The sequence below is a fragment of the Sus scrofa genome, chromosome 2, assembly GCF_054392235.1.
Source record: "Sus scrofa isolate SSC_HxYL_T2T_F1_AM1 chromosome 2, Sscrofa_HxYL_maternal_Yorkshire_Landrace_v2.0, whole genome shotgun sequence".
In the NCBI taxonomy this organism is placed as follows: Eukaryota; Metazoa; Chordata; class Mammalia; order Artiodactyla; family Suidae; genus Sus; species Sus scrofa.
The window spans coordinates 29,999,465-30,016,712 of record NC_139384.1 but is presented as its reverse complement, the minus strand read 5'-3'; the positions used below and the strand labels follow the sequence as shown (position 1 = coordinate 30,016,712).

At 38.8% G+C, this 17,248-nt stretch overlaps 1 protein-coding gene across 2 annotated transcripts in view; it reads left to right on the top strand.

Moving 5' to 3' along the window:
* CAPRIN1 (cell cycle associated protein 1) overlaps nt 1-17,248 on the top strand; it is a 43,612-nt gene that overhangs the window by 17,443 nt on the left and 8,921 nt on the right. The window contains exons 3-14 of one of the 2 annotated variants that reach the window (XM_005661021.4): nt 316-378; nt 471-557; nt 5,659-5,897; nt 5,990-6,072; nt 8,917-9,054; nt 10,189-10,241; nt 10,319-10,405; nt 11,737-11,892; nt 12,013-12,121; nt 15,455-15,516; nt 16,006-16,116; nt 16,322-16,471. In XM_005661021.4, the coding sequence (XP_005661078.1) occupies nt 316-378; nt 471-557; nt 5,659-5,897; nt 5,990-6,072; nt 8,917-9,054; nt 10,189-10,241; nt 10,319-10,405; nt 11,737-11,892; nt 12,013-12,121; nt 15,455-15,516; nt 16,006-16,116; nt 16,322-16,471 (1,338 nt within the window). Of the gene's footprint in view, nt 1-315; nt 379-470; nt 558-5,658; nt 5,898-5,989; nt 6,073-8,916; nt 9,055-10,188; nt 10,242-10,318; nt 10,406-11,736; nt 11,893-12,012; nt 12,122-15,454; nt 15,517-16,005; nt 16,121-16,321; nt 16,472-17,248 lie in introns of both variants that reach the window. The other variant, XM_085011510.1, reaches the window with a different exon arrangement.

Sequence of the window (17,248 nt, the reverse complement as noted above, 5' to 3'; positions counted from 1 at the left end):
TTACTCGTGTGGGTACGTGTCATATGCCTAGGCCATCTGATGCATCTTTTTTGAGAAACCTAAAGAATAAGCAGTGTTTTGTCATTGGGTTTTAATATAATATTTGGTACTCCATCATTTAGCATGGCTGGAGTACTTAAATTCGTTTTCTAGTTCACTGTTAAGTTATTTTATATACTAAAACATTGTATATGTAATAAGTATATTTAGGGCAAGATTTGAGACAAACTTAGCAGACTATGTATATTTATTTTAGCATGGTTAAGCTCGTATATACTTTTAATATGGAATATAATTTTTTTTCTTTTAATATAGGGCAAGCTTGATGATTACCAGGAACGAATGAACAAAGGGGAAAGGCTTAATCAAGATCAACTGGTAAAGATTATATATTTTATTAAAGATAATACGCTCACAGTTTTTAATAAGAAGATTAATTTTGTGTTGGTTTCTGTCTTTTGTTATCTTAGGATGCTGTATCTAAGTACCAGGAAGTTACAAATAACTTGGAGTTTGCAAAAGAATTACAAAGGAGTTTCATGGCATTAAGCCAAGATGTAAGTAAAAAATGGTGTGTATTTATGAAATCTTAAAAAGGAGGGCATAGAGTTCCCATTGTGGCTCAGTGGTTGACAATCTGACTAGCATCCATGAGTACACAGGTGTGATCCCTGACCTTGCTCTGTGGGTTAAGGATCTGGCGTTGCTGTGAGCTGTGGTATAGGTTGCGGACACAGCTCGGATCCTGCGTGGCGATGGCGATGGCGGTGGCGTAGCCCAGTAGCTAAAGCTCCAATTCAACCCCTAGCCTGGGAACCTCCATATGCCGAGAGTGCAGCAGTAAAAAGAAAAAGAAAAAGAAAAAAAAAAAAACAGAAAATTTTGTTTCTCTGAGTTTTAGTTCTTGCATTATTGTTCATAAGTTCTCGACCAGGAGAGAGGATTGGATCCAGTTAACATCTAAGATGCTTTCAAATTCTGTAAAGTTTCATGTAACACCTAAAATATGCTCGAGTTTCATTTATGACAGATGTGTCATTCGTTTAAAAATTACCTATGCAAATATCACCCTTCTGTCTGCATGATCTACTTCCGAGGGTCAAGATCCTAGGTTAGTTAAATCTGCAGATACAGAGGGTGGACTAGGAGGGACTTGAACCTCTTTGGATTCTGGTATCCATGGGGTGGGGATGGGATGTTTTGTTGGTGTGTGTGTCTTGGGATCGATTCCCTTCAGATAATAAGAAATGACTGTATATAAACACAGTAGGCATTCGTCTTCCAAGTATTCCTTTATGCCTGATGATTATCTTACAATGCCATTAGCAGAAAATAAAGAGGCCTCGTTATATAATTGGTAACTACTTTCTCCATTAGAGAAATTAAGGGGTGTGGCCAACTGATACATTGCTCTTCTGTCAGCTTTTTTTTCTTTTCTTTTTTTTAAGGCAGCACCCGTTGCACATGGAAGTTCCCAGGGTATGGATCGAATCAGAGATGCAGCTGCCAGCTTAGGCCACAGCAGCAGCAACACCAGATCTGAGCCACGTCTGCGGTCTACGCCACAGCTCGCATCAATGCTGGATCCTTAACCCCCTGTGAGGCCAGGGGTCAAACCTGCATCCTCATGAATACTGAGCCACAAGGGAATGCTTTTTTTTTTTTTTTTTTTTTTTTTTTTTTTTTGTCTTTTTGCCTTTTCTAGGGCCACTCCCGCATATGGAGGGTCCCAGGCTAGGGGTCTAATCAGAGCTGTAGCCACCAGCCTACCCCAGAGCCACAGCAACACAGGATCCGAGCCGCATCTGCAAGCTTCACCATAGCTCATGGCAATGCCGGGTCCTTAACCCACTGAGCAAGGCCAGGGGTCGAACCCGCAACCTCATGGTTCCTAGTCGGATTCGTTGACCGCTACACCACAACAGGGACTCTGGGAATGCTTTTCTATCAGCTCTTAATCCAACAAAGTGGTGTGTTTCTCCCAGACGTCTTTTGATGTGACAAAAGCCTTTGGGAAAAGGGTAAAAATTAAATACAAACAAAGTCAAATACTTTCTTGGAAATTGAGACCACAAAATTAATATCTTTCTGAGTTAGTATAAACTTACTTGGTGAAAGGCTTATAGCAACGTTGAATCATAAAGTAGCCTGTGATTTGGTGAAATGAATAAACAAGATCGGTTATTATGTGATGAGAGGCAGTGTAGTACAGAGATGAAAAATTCTGATTCTGGAACCAGACCGCCTGGTTTGAATCCCGATTTCTGCCACTTATACTTAATAGTTGTATGACTTTAAAGAGTTACCTTGAGAAGTGTTGGAGTTTTCCTGAGAAACAGAGCCAGTAGGGTAGAGGAAGGGTGGGAGAGGGAGTGGGGAGAGGCTGTCACTCGTCTAATCTGTACAGATAGCAGTGATAATAGTGCCTACATCATTATGGGCTTGTGCTTAGAACAGTATTTGATGCATAACTGTTTCATGCACTTAATGTTGTTACTTTCTAAATTTAATTTTTTTTTTTTTTTTTTGTCTTTTTGCCTTTTCTTGAGCCACTCCTGCGGCATATGGAGGTTCCCAGGCTAGGGGTCGAATTGGAGCTGTAGCCACCGGCCTACGCCAGAGCCACGGCCACGCGGGATCCGAGCCGCGTCTGCGACCTACACCACAGCTCACGGCAACGCCGGATCATTAACCCACTGAGCAAGGGCAGGGATCAAACCCGTGATCTCATGGTTCCTAGTCAGATTCATTTAACCACTGCGCCACGACGGGAACTCCCTAAATTTGACTAAAGGTGGAAAATATTGTTGACAGCTCCCAAAATGGAGTAAAGGAAATTTAATTTACACCCAAGTAGGGGTTTGTTCTACTTAGCTTAGATCAGAGCCTCAGACTTGATGAACCCTTCTCAATTTCTTATTCTGATCTTTTTTTTTTTTTTTTTTTTTTTTTTTAAGTGGGTCATAGAAGTAGAAATGTTATATACAGCTTAGTGTAGACTATTTCTGAAGCTAGGGTCACTGTGTAGATGAAAATACTTGTACCTTCCTTTGCTTCTTTTTAAAAAAATGGCTGTACCTTTGGCATATGGAAGTTCCAGGCCTAGGTGTTGAATCAGAGCTGTAGTTGCCGGCCTGTGCCTCAGCCATGGCAACCCCAGTCTGAGCTGCACCTGTGACCTACACCCCAGCTTGCAGCAGTGCCGGATCCCTAACCCACTGAGTGAGGCCAGGAATCAAACCTGAGTCCTCATGGACACTACATTGGGTTCTTAACCCAGTGAGCCCTTGTTTTTTTGGTATGTGTTTTCAGGAACTTTTCACTGGGCCTTTAACTTTATTGGCGGTCCTTTTATTTAACTCTGATTCTTTTTGTTTTATTTTAGGGCCACAGTCGAGGCATATGGAAGTTCCCAGGCTAGGGGTGAATTGGAGCTGCAGCTGCAGGTCTACACCACAGCCCCAGCAACTCTGAATCCGAGGTGCATCTGTGACCTACACCACAGCTCGTGGCAATGCCGAATCCTTAACCCAGTGAGTGGGGCCAGGGATCAGACCCATATCCTCATGGCTACTAGTTGGGTTTGTTTCTGCTGCCCTACAATGGGAATTCCTACCTCTCATTCCTTATTGTATGTACTTTTTATTAACTTTTTTTTTTTTTCATTCAAGAGCTTCTTTAACTTAGCTCTAGCCTACATTCTCTAGTCTTCATAATGTTCCCTACTTGAACTGCTCATTTCATCCATAGTGGCTTTATTATCTTACTTCTTTTGCTTTCTTGACTTACTTTCTCATTCCTGCCTTTCTTCTAGAATATTTCCTGCCTCCAGCTACCTATAAAGATCTCTCTGCTCTAAAATTGCACACACACCCCAATAAGACCTATCTTAGGAGTACATGTCACATTCTCCTTGAAAGCTTGCTGGACCACTCTTGCTTAGAGAGATCTCAAGTCTCTATTCATATGTACTATTCACACACTATTTATTTATTTATCTCTCTCTCTTTTGTTCTTTGTCCTTTTAGGGCGGCACCCTCGGCATATGGAGGTTCCCAGGCTAGGGGTCTAATCAGGGCTGTTGCTACCGGCCTACGCCAGAGCCATAGCAATGCCATATCCACGCCGTGTCTGAGACCTACACCATAGCTCATGGCAACACCAGATTCTCAACCCACTGAGCTAGGCCAGGGATTGAACCTGCAACCTCATGGTTCCTAGTCATATTCGTTTCCACTGTGCCACGACGGGAACTCCTCACCCACTATTTATGGTTAAGATATCATTTAATCTGTTACCCTATCTCCTGCCATTATACATCTGTTGTATTGCAACCTTTATCATTTCTTCCACGTCTCTCTTCCCCATTTCTCCTTTTGTTATATATTTCGTGTGTCCTTATTTTGTTTTTTTCTTTTTCAGTTTATCCTAGTGAGGCTCAGAAAGGGGGAGAAGATGGGAAGGAAAACCTTGTCATGGGGAGTAACCTTGTGGCTCATTGGGTTAAGGATCCTTTGGCACTGCTGTGGCATGGGTTTGATTCCTGGCAAGAAAGAAAAAAAAAAACAACACTCTCATGGCTTTTAAAAAGACTGACCTTTCTTTGACCCATACTGATGCTAAGTGTGTAAAAAGGAGAAATTTAAGTTCAGCTGATGCTCTCCTTTCAGCCCTTCCCAGGGAAGAAAAGGAGTGGTGGAAGGAGAAAAGTAGTGGGGAAAATATATTCATACTTAGCTTTTCCCTATCTTTTACTGCCACCTTCTTTTTCTCTGGCAGCATCCCCTAATCTATAAAAACAAATCAGTTTTAGTCACTATTTTAAATAAGTTGGAATGCCTTGTTAATGCCAGTGGTAGATTGTTTGGGATGAGGGTCAGTAATGGATGTTGACATCTTCTTAGTCAGTAGTAAGCACTTAAGAGTTTTGGACCATTTTTTCATAGAGATAGATATAGGTAATTTTTTTAGTTGTGGCTGTATTGACCCAGGACCTTAATTAACATTTTTAATCTTTATGGTTTCTGTTACCAAAAATTTCAAAACTAGAGGAAGGACTATAGTGAACTCATATTTACCCATACCTAGTTTTTAGTTATTGTTATCATGGGCAATTGTATTTCATATATACTTCTACTCCCTTGTTTCCTGTTAGATTGTTTTGAAGCAAATTCCAAATTGTTTCATTGGTACCGTTTCAGTATAGTAATCTTCTAGGGAAAGAGGTATTTTGAATTTCTAACATCTACTTAAAACAGATGATTTATTTTAGGAGTTCCCATGTGGCTCAGCAGAAACGAATCTGACTAGTATCCATGAGGATGTGGGTTTGATCCCTGGCTTCGCTCAGTGGGTCAGGCAGGGATCTGGCGTTGCTGTGAGCTGTGGTGTAGGTCGCAGACAGTACTTGGATCTGGAGTTGCTGTGGTGTAGACTGCAGATGCAGCTTTAACCTGGGAACTTCCGTATGCCACACCTCTGGCCCTAAAATGTTAAAAACAAAACAAAACCAAAAAACAACTTTTTAAGTTGAGGATCAGTCTTGTTTGTCAGGTCACAAACAAATGAATGACATATGCCTTATTTATGTTGGACCTGAAATTGAAATAGAGTTTCATAAAATTCATTTCTGTGTCTTATGTTGATATTCTCATGCAGATTCAGAAAACAATAAAGAAGACAGCACGTCGGGAGCAGCTCATGAGAGAAGAAGCTGAACAGAAACGTTTAAAAACTGTACTTGAGCTACAGTATGTTTTGGACAAATTGGGAGATGATGAAGTGCGGACTGACTTGAAGCAAGGTTTGAATGGAGTGCCAATATTGTCTGAAGAGGAATTGTCATTGTTGGATGAGTTCTACAAATTAGCAGACCCTGAACGGGACATGAGCTTGAGGTATACTGCTGTTTGATAATAGAAATTCCTAAATGTTATATTGAGTTGGCAACTCAAAGGTAGTTAACTGGCTGCGTTTTTATTATTTTAAGGTTGAATGAGCAGTATGAACATGCCTCCATTCACCTGTGGGACTTGCTAGAAGGAAAGGAAAAACCTGTATGTGGAACAACCTGTGAGTATCATTGACATCTTTTGATTTTGTGCCTGAGAATCTTTGAAATTTGATTTCCTATTTAAAAGTTATGTTAATTGAAGAAATTTTAGAACTATGTAAATAACGTTCATCCACTATTTACTTTTTGGTTTATTTTCTTTATGTATTTGTATTATTTTTGCAAAATTTTTGTGTAAGTCAAAACACCAGCATCAAACATTCAAAAATCTGTAAAGACAGGAGTCCTAAATTAATGTGGTTTTGTTCATAAGTTAATTCTAGTTAAGGCGGACACATTAAATCCAAATTGACTCTTCATTGTTTTTGGTATTAGATAGGGGCTGGTTTTTTCTTTTGGATGACATTACGTGAAACATATGTACTGTACCCAGTACTTTGTACTCATGGTCATTGCCTTGGTCTTTCTTTAGTTTTTCTTAGACTTCTAGTAATTTGAGACTTTCTTTTTCTTTTTCCCTGTATTTTAAAAAAACTAATATCTAGACAAGTATTCTATATGTAAGCTCCTTAACTACAAATATGCGATTGTATTTTGATCTTTTTTTTTTTTTTAAGAGTGTTTTAAGTTTTACTACCTCAGTAAATGAGGAGTTTTAGATTTGAACCCCTTGGTAAATCAGAATAGAGCCTTAGATATTTTTAAAGTCATTTTAGGGAAGTAGATTTTTGAACATATATGCCAAAAATAGCTGTCTGTGCTTTGTTTTTAGCTATTTGGTTGAAAAGAAACTAATTGGGTTATAAGATTTAGTTGGCAAAACTATATGATGCAATTTGGAGTGTATTTGCTTTAGGGAAGTGTGTAGATCTCATATGAGGAACCACTCCTTTTCTGTCTTTTCATGTAAGAAATCATTTTCTTGTTTGTTAACTTGTGTTTATATTTCTTTGTAAAAAAAACTTTGGCTTCTTGATTTTAGTTCTGCCACAAATATGTATTGATTTTACCACTTGAAGTTTGGAAAGTGATTGTCATGTATGTAAACTTGTTAGCTTCAAAAAGTAGTTTTAGGTCAAGCCTCATCAAATTTTCATGAGCATTATTGAGGAATAACAAGGATTAAAGTCCAAGCTTTAAGTCTACTTTGGTATTATTTTCTACCTAGTGTTGTTCCTGCATCTTAGGGATGTAACATCTTTATCTGTAGTTAATGCCAAGATACAGTTTACTCAAATTAGTATTTTTATGTGCATTCAATTTTCATACACTTTTTAAATTAAAAAAATTTTTTCCTTGTTTTTTTGGCTGTGCTCCTGGTTTTTGGTTTTTTTTGATAGTTTTATTTTTAATAGGATTAATTTGATAATACTTTGATGTAATGTTGTCCCCGAACATTTTTCTCTGTAGTGATCCATTAGGAAATAGCCTTACTCTACATCTACTCTACCAGGCCAGGAAATTGAGAGTAATTGACAGATACCTTCCTCCACTGCTCTCATGTGCCCTTTATGTCTTCGTGTACCAAATTCTGACAGTTTTATTTGCCTTTAAGATATTTTTATTTTTTTTAATTTTTAAAATTTATTTATTTTTTTGCCTTTTCTAGTGCCACTTCCCACTGCATATGGAGGTTCCCAGGATAGGGGTCTAATCGGAACCGTAGCCACTGGCCTATGCCAAAGCCACAGATCTGAGATGCATCTGTAACCTACACCACAGTTCACAGCAATGCCAGATCCTTAACCCACTGAGCAAGGCCAGGGATCGAACCTGCAACCTCATGGTTCCTAGTCGGATTCGTTAACCACTGCGCCACGACACGAACTCGTAAAATATCTTTTGAATCTACTTCTCTTTCTCTACTTTTCTGCCTTTCTTGTCTATGCAGTCTCTTAAATAAATCTACCACCACCCATCCCTCGTTAAAGTCTTTTAGTGATTTTATTTTAATCACATCTGTTAGGCGTTTATCCTTGACTTTGAAGACTTTGCATGTTCTGGCCCATATGAGTCTCTTCAGACTCATTTTTCCTTATGCTTTTTCTTACTCTCTAGGTGTCAGCTTGAATGCATACTTTAATTTTCATACATTTGGCATCCTTCTTTGTACAGGCCTTTGTAAATGATGTTGCTTTTGCCTTGAAGCACTTCTTTCCTTTCTTCTACTGATCTTCCAGATCTCAGCTCTTGCAGTACTTAACACCAAGAAAGCCTATCATGGTCTTTCCCTAACTAGGTCCAATCCATTATACTTCTGTGTAGTACTTTTCATAGATGTAACTTTACTGTTTTTGTGTTTGATAACTCTTCTCAGTTGGACTGTAAGCTTAGGGAGGGTAGATACTGTATCTTTTACTTAGCTTTCTGTAGCTCCAGTGCCTAGTATATTGCCTAACACATAGTTAGGTGCTAAATAAGTGTTTATTGAATGAATAAATGGTAATTGTTAGCTCTTTTTGAACTAACTTATTTAAGATACTTAAAGTTTATTACAAATAGGGAGTTCCCTTTGAGGTGCAGTGGAAACGAAGCTGACTGGGAACTATGAGGTTGCGGGTTTGATCCCTGGCCTCGCCTAGTCAGTTAAGGATCTGGCGTTGCCATGAGCTGTGGTGTAGGCTGACAGCTGTAGCTCCTATTAGACCCCTAACCTGGGAACCTTCATATGCTGTGGGTGCAGCCCTAAAAAGCAAAAAAAAAAAAAAAAAAAAAGAAGAAGAATATTACAAATAGTTTTTTGGCTCCTATCATTCTGTTATAAGTATCTGTTGGAATTTAATGTTTTTAGGTGGTGATGAGGGTTTCCCCCCCACCACCACAGTATTTTGTAGAATGTTGAATCTTATTCAAGTCAGGCATCCTTAGATAGTCCAAGATTATAATTCATATTCTGTTTTTAGATAAAGCTCTAAAGGAAATTGTTGAGCGTGTTTTCCAGTCAAACTACTTTGACAGCACCCACAACCACCAGAATGGGCTCTGTGAGGAAGAAGAGGCAGCCTCAGCACCGACGGTTGAAGACCAGGTAGCTGAAGCTGGTGAGTACTCAGATGGATGTGAGCTTTAGTTTAGGGTCCTGTTTTTATTTTCCTTTACTACAAGTTCAAGCTGTACATTTCTTTAGTTGTGTATGTACACTTAGATTTTTAAAGAAACTTTAAGCATGATCACTTATTAAGATAAAGCAAATTAAGAGTAATTCCCTGAGGTATTAAATATCAGTTGTTTATCTTACTGATCTTGATCACAATTACAAACTGATGTTTTCTCTTGCTGCAGTATTGCTGGGTTGGAGTATGGATGAGAGGCAACTGTTATAAGGCTTTTCAAATAGATTTTTGACTGATGTGCCTAGATTTATTGCCGTTTACCATGCCAGTATATGACATGAATGGTGTGAGGTTTTGTTCTTTTTTTTTTTTTTTAATGATGGAGGATTATAATTCCATGATCTTGAACTATAAATTCCTCAGTTGCCAGAGTTCTGTTCTAGCACCCAGCACATCACTAATATGTAGGTAAGCACTTATTATGAGTATTTCTATGATAACTTAAGTTGCTGAGTAAAATTTTGAGTACTATTGAAATTATTGGTGGGGTATACATTTTGTAATGGGTTAAAAGCATGGATTCTAGAATCAGACTGCCTGGATAAAATCTTGGCTACAACACTTTGTGTAACTTTGGGCGAGTTACCAAACTTCTCCATACCTTAGGTTCTCCACTTAGGAAGTTATATGTAATACATGTATATGGTGCCTGGCACATGGTAAGGCATGGTAGTAGTGTTAGCTATTAGGTTGAAACTAGAAGAGAAGATTGCACATTGATGGAATTTATGGTGGCAGAGCAACATAGGACAGTTGTTGTCCCCCCACCCCTTATCACTTTCATTTTACCAAGTAGATTAAAATGGAGAATTGGATGCTGTTTTATTGGCATTTATACTTGATCTGGAATAACTCCTATTAAAATAAAGTAATTTATTTTGGAATAAATGGAAAACTTTCTAAATATATTGTAAGAATAATAAAATATAGAAATTGACTGTTGACTATAACTAAATAAATTCAAACTGTGATGGTGAATTGTTTTGGAGATTGAATTAATTGTTAACTTTAAGAAAAGATAACTCACACTGTTTTGTCTCGTTTTTTTTTTTAACCTCTTAGAACCTGAGCCAGCAGAAGAATACACTGAACAAAGTGAAGTCGAATCAACAGAGGTATGATTTTTATTTAATGCTGTCTTTTCCTTTCTGCCTTTCAAACAGAGGTCTCAAATATTTATTTTGTTTTGCAGTATGTAAATAGACAATTTATGGCAGAAACACAGTTCAGCAGTGGTGAAAAGGAGCAGGTAGATGAGTGGACAGTCGAAACAGTTGAGGTAAGAGTTCTCTGTTACAAGGTTGATGTCTTTTGTCTTTAATAGTAATTTTTATTTCCTAATTAACAGATTTAGATTAAGTATTTTGTATTGTTAGTACATTTATTATAATAACAAACTCAGATTGTTCTGTTTCAAAGATGGTTTGCTTATTATCTCTGTGGATATTTAATATAATCACTGCTTTGCTGATCCAGTTATATGAAGTTATACAGATATTGGAGTTCTTGTTGTGGCTCAGTGAAAACGAATCTGACTAGTATCCATGAGGACGCAGGTTCAATCCCTGGCCTTGCTCAGTGGGTTAAGGATCCTGTGTTGCCTCAGATCTTGCATTGTTGTTGCTGTGGCTGTGGTGTAGGCCAGGAGCTATAGCTCCGTTTTGACCCTTAGCCTGGGGACTTCCATATGCCGCGAGTGTGGCTCTAAAGAGACAAAAAAAAAAAAAAAAAAAAAAAAAAAAGGAAATTATACAAATATCTGTGTGTAATTTAGGGGGTTAATCTGTCTATCAAAGTATATGATTTTTTATCAGGTTGCTCTATAAAAATCTGAGTTTCCACTTGGATAGCCTTCAGAAAGACCTACCTTACAGAGTGATACATTGGAGTGTCATTTTAGATTCCTCCTCCATCCTAGTGCTGTTGATTACCAGTTTCTGTTATCTCAGTATTGCTTATAAAGGAGATAAGGTTATGTCTTGCCCAGGCTCAACTGGTATGACTTGCTCAGGCTTAAAAGCCAGAAAAGGAATATAAATTTGAGGCAATTAAAAATTAGTGCGATTTCTCAGCAGAGCAGGGAGTTATTAAAAACAATAATCAGGAGAAATTATTAGAACTAGGAAAATGATAGGTGGAATGAGCTTTGGCTTTTGTGGCAGTCTAGATGAAATGATTGAGCTTGATGCTGTGGTATCTGCAGAGAGAATGAAATGATGGGAGCTCAAGCTTCATGATAATAATAGTCAACATTTCTTGAATGTTCAGCATATGTCAGATAGTGGAATAGATTTATGTTTGATATAGATATGTAGCCTTACTTAATGTAAAGGCTTAACAGTTTTAAGTAAAATCCATGATTTTAGGAAGTAAGCACAGATAGTTTGTTGAAAGCAGTTTACGGGGTAAATCTGAAAGTCTACATGGTGACCCTGTGGAATTGGGAACATTGTAGAAGTGGCATTGATCAGAACATTAAAGTTAGCATCATTTGGTCAGGTTGACTGCATTTGAGTCTGCTATTCTGTTTACACTATAGATGGCCTATGTAATTTGGGGACTGGTCATGATGACGGACCTCTGTCACTGTTCCAATCCATTCCCCTTTAGGTGGTAAATTCACTCCAGCAGCAACCTCAGGCTGCATCTCCTTCAGTACCAGAGCCTCACTCTTTGACTCCAGTGGCTCAAGCAGATCCTCTCGTGAGAAGACAACGAGTACAGGACCTTATGGCGCAAATGCAGGGGCCCTATAATTTCATACAGGTAGGTGTGGTTTAGTCAAACACTATAACAGAAGGTTTAAGCGTTTACATTTTTAGTCAAACACTATAACAGAAGGTTTAAGCGTTTACATATTTAATTCCATTGTATCCTAACTTGTAGGATTCAATGTTGGATTTTGAAAACCAGACACTTGATCCTGCCATTGTATCTGCACAGCCTATGAATCCAGCCCAAAATATGGACATACCCCAACTGGTTTGCCCTCCAGGTTAGTAATGATACTTTTTGTTTGTTTGTTTTTTGGTCACACACTCAGCATATGGAAGTTAGCCACCAGGGATGGAATCTGAGCCATAGCTGTGACCTATACTGCAGCTGTGCAGTGCTGGTTTCTTAACCCACTGCCGCTGGGCTGGGGATCAAACCCACACCTCCACAGTGACCCAAGCTGCTGCAGTCTGATCCTTAACTTATTGCACCGTAGCAGGAACTCTAGTGATGGTACATTTTCATTTGAGAAATAAAGGATAAAGCCAAAGCTTTCAGGTTTTTGTGAACTTTGTGAAAATTAATTTTTTTCTCTTTAATGCTTGCTTAATATTTAGATCTTGTATCTTTTAATTTTATAGGAAATATTACTTTTTTTTCTGTAATATGAACACTAAATGTAGTTCCATCATGTTAACTTTACTGGCAAATAGACATACATAAAAGTACATGCAGGAGTTTACACTGTGGCACAATGGTATTGGTGGTGTCTTGGGAGTACTGGGATGCAGGCTCAATCCCTGGCCCAGCATAGTGGGTTAAAGATCCGGCATTGCCATAGCTGCAGCTTAGGTTGCAACTTTGGCTTGAATCTGATCCTTGGCCTGGGAACTCTATATGCTGCAGGGTGGCCACAAAAAAAAAAAAAGTACATGCAGATTTACAATTCGGTGAGTTTTCACAAACTTGAACACACCAGCACCCAGGAAGTGGAACATTATCAGTACCCCAGAAGCCTACTTGTCCTCCCTCTCTCTTTGCCCCTTATTTTTTTTTTTTTTTTTTGTCTTTTTGCTATTTCTTGGGCTGCTCCCGCAGCATATGGAGGTTCCCAGGCTAGGGGTTGAATCGGAGCTGTAGCCACCGGCCTACGCCAGAGCCATAGCAACACAGGATCCAAGCCGCATCTGCAACCCCTTGCTCACGGCAACGCCGGATCGTTAACCCACTGAGCAAGGGCAGGGACCGAACCCGCAACCTCATGGTTCCTAGTCAGATTCGTTAACCACTGCGCCACGATGGGAACTCCTCTTTGCCCCTTATTAACCACTTCCTGACTTACAGAACTATGGACCTGTTTTTCCTATTTCAAAATTAATCTAGGAATAAAAATAAGTGTCTTTTTTGAAGGATGATTGCAGCTTTTTAGAATTTCTGAACATTTTATTACTTAAATAAAAATATGAGATGCAGTAGCGAAGTGATTTAGGGAATGCTTAAGAGGAAAGGAGAAAAGATAGACTGAAGACAGCTGAAGTTTCAAACTACTGTTTTTACACCAGTTTTTGAAACATCAACATACTAAATAGGGTAGGTGCGTGGTGTTGTGTTCAGTGGAGCATCTCTTTTGAGTTTAGTAATTTTGAGTTTTGTTTTTTCCTAGAACAGGCCAGCATTAAGGACATAAAAGTGGAACCATATAAAGTAGCACATTTAATATTGTTAATCTTAAATGTCATGAAAGGAGTTGCTGGTAAAAACATGTTTAATGAACACAATTAATATGGTAACGTAGTTAGGATTTCTCTACTTTAGAGAAATGGAGCTTATATCTCTCCACCAAGAGTTAGAAAACAGGAGTTCCCGTCGTGGCGCAGTGGTTAACGAATCCGACTAGGAACCATGAAGTTGCGGGTTCGGTCCCTGCCCTTGCTCAGTGGGTTAATGATCCGGCGTTGCCGTGAGCTGTGGTGTAGGTTGCAGACGTGGCTCGGATCCCGCGTTGCTGTGTCTCTGGCGTAGGCCGGTGGCTACAGCTCCGATTCGACCCCTAGCCTGGGACCCTCCATATGCCGCAGGAGCGGCCCAAGAAATAGCAACAACAACAACAACAACAACAAAAAGACAGAAAGACAAAAAAAAAAAAAAAAGTTAGAAAACAGAGCCAGGGAATCAGAGTTACTAGTGTTCACTTTTTGAGCTCTATCAGAGGGAGAAAACAAATAGTTTTAGCTGTGCCAGTCCACAAATGCAGCACTTACATAACCTGTAAAGCTATTTAGATATTCCGGTAATGCTGAGTTCATTAGACACTCCAATGAAAATAACTGTTTCCAAATGACTAACCAAAGATACTATATGTTTTTTTCTTTTTTTTTTTAAGATACTTTTTTTTTTTTTTTTTTTTTTTTTTTTGGTCTCTTTAGGGCGGCATACAGAGGTTCCCAGGCTTGGGGTCCAATTGGAACTGTAGCCGCCAGCCTGTGCCACAGCTACAGCAACACCAAATCCGAGCGGAGTCTGTGACCTACACCACAGCTCATGGCAACACCGGATCCTTAACCCAGTGAGCGAGGCCATGGATTGAACCCACGTCCTCATGGATGCTAGTCAGGTTCATTAACCACTGAACTGTGAACTCCTAAGATACTTTGTTTTAATTATCTGTCTAAAAGTGATTTGGGAAGGGATTGAAAGGATGATGGGAGCTGGCAATAATATGTATACTAAATTGTATGTAGGCTTTTAAAGGTGTGTTTTTATTTATTTATTCCTTGTGGAAACATTAGAATTTTTTTCCCCCCCTTTTTGGCCACGTGTTCAGCATGCGGAAGTTCCTGACCAGGGATCAAATCTGTGCCACAGTAGTGACAAGGCAGGCCACTAGGGAAGTCCTGGAAAAATTTGAAACTGTATTGAAAGTTAATAATGTTAAAATGTCACTAGATGGAGTTCCTGTCGTGGCGCAGTGGTTAACGAATCCGACTAGGAACCATGAGGTTGCGGGTTTGATCCCTGCCCTTGCTCAGTGGGTTAACGATCCAGTGTTGCCGTGAGCTGTGGTGTAGGTTGCAGACGCGGCTCGGATCCCGCGTTGCTGTGGCTCTGGCGTAGGCCAGTGGCTACAGCTCCGATTCAACCCCTAGCCTGGGAACCTTCATATGCCGAGGGCGCGGCCCAAGAAATAGCAACAACAACAACAACGAAAAGACAAAAGACAAAAAAAAAAAAAAAAAAGTCACTAGATACTATCTACCTAAAGTCTTGTGTAAGAGCAATGCCACTTAATAGTTGCTGCTTTAAAAGACTCTGGATAACACTGGCATTGATTCTTATTATTCTGCTCTATACTTCATTTTTAGTACTGTCTTGATAATACCTTATGTTGCTTGACTAAAGTGAAAGCCATTCTGACAGTTGACTAATAATGACTGGCAATGAGTTGAAAATGCTCACTTGAAAACCAAAATCTTACCTATATTTTCCCGTTTATTTTCATGATTACTAAAAAAGTTTTTTGACTATGGAAATTTGACTTTAGCAACCAAGTAAAAGGTATTTATACATCTCTGAAGAACTTTTTTTATGACAATTTTTTTGGTCAATTTTGCAGTTCATTCTGAATCTAGACTTGCTCAGCCTAATCAAGTTTCTGTACAACCAGAAGCTACACAGGTAAGAGTGATATAAATATTTTTGTAGGTTTGTTTTAATCAGTTATTAGACTTCTTTCTTAGTTAGCTTGTGAAAATCGGGTATGAATTTAGTCTGCGTCTGAGTCTAGCATGGGAAGCTGTCAGCCTTTATTTCTATATTTTGATTTATTTTTTTCTTTTGATGAACTTAGCATCTTTTTTGTTGTTGTTAATCTTTGTGTTTATAATGAAGGAAGAAGCCTTTTAATTTTGAACTAACAATTGGAGAAGGACATGTTTTCAGTGTCATAATTACAAAATTTAGTGTAGATGACATCATCATAGAAGCATTTGTGAGAAACTTGATAATTGGACTAGAGTTTATTTAACTTTGAACTTTAATAATATGTGTATTTTTACAGTTACTAAGTATCATAGTCTCTTTAACAGGTAATGTCTGTTTCTTAGCTCTCTGCATTAGAGTTGCTTTGTAACAGAATGAAGCTTTGTTTTCTTTACTTATTTGTAGGTTCCTTTGGTTTCATCCACAAGTGAGGGATATACAGCATCTCAGCCGTTGTACCAGCCTTCTCATGCCTCAGAGCAACGACCACAAAAGGAACCAATTGACCAGATTCAGGCAAGTTCTGTTACCAGGTCATATAAACTTCATTAATTGGTTGGCGATAAATAACTGTTAATATAGGATATCTTCTTTTTGGACCTAATGCATGCACTGCGGTATTTGTATTTCATAAAATGGTTGAGTTTGTTAGCATGTTTGGGTGATAGACTTGGCTTATTTAGGTCATCACTAAAGTGCATCTATTCACTTTTGTGTTTAGGCAGCAATCTCTTTAAATACAGACCAGACTACAGCATCATCATCCCTTCCTGCTGCTTCTCAGCCTCAGGTGTTCCAGGCTGGAACAAGCAAACCTTTACATAGCAGTGGAATCAATGTAAATGCAGCTCCATTCCAATCCATGCAAACGGTAAGCAAATTAATTCAGCTAACAGTAAGTGCCTGGTGTGTAGTCTTCATGCTAGAGTCTCAACAGAATGTGTTTAACTTTGTGCTTGAGTCTGCATCTACCCTAGCTGTAGAGTGTATATTTAATTGACCATAAACTCTCATTTTTTTTTTTTTTTCCGTTCCCAGAAGAGAAGAAAAATTTGATTCTTCGGTGTTAGGTGTCCACATCTTTTTGTTTTGTAGGTTCACCTTTCTGATTTGATTAACAAAATTTTGAACATGCCGAAAAAGTAGACTGATGAATATCTATATGTAGACCATTACTTTGAATTAACAGTTCTTTACACTTTGTTGCCGTATTTGCTTATTCTTTTATTTTACTGAAGTTATTCTCAAAGTAAATTAAGAGATATGACACTTCACCCTGGTTCTTCAGTAATAAGCATCTCTAAATTGCAGAATTTCTAGAAAATAATGATAATGAAAATACTGTGATCTATAGTATGCAACTAAAACAGTGCTCACAGGAAAATTCTTAGAGTTGAAATACTAACTTTTGGAGTTCCTGTCAAGTGGCTCAGCGGAAACGAATCCGACTAGGAACCATGAGGTTTCGGGTTTGATCCCTGGCCTCGCCTAGTGGTTTAAGGATCCAGTGTTGCTGTGAACTGTGATGTAGCTCGAAGATGCGGCTCAGATCTGGTGTTGGTGTGGCTCTGGTGTAGGCTGGCAGCTGTAGCTCCCATTGGAACTCTAGCCTGGGGAACCTCCGTATGCCCCAGGTGCGGCCCTAAAA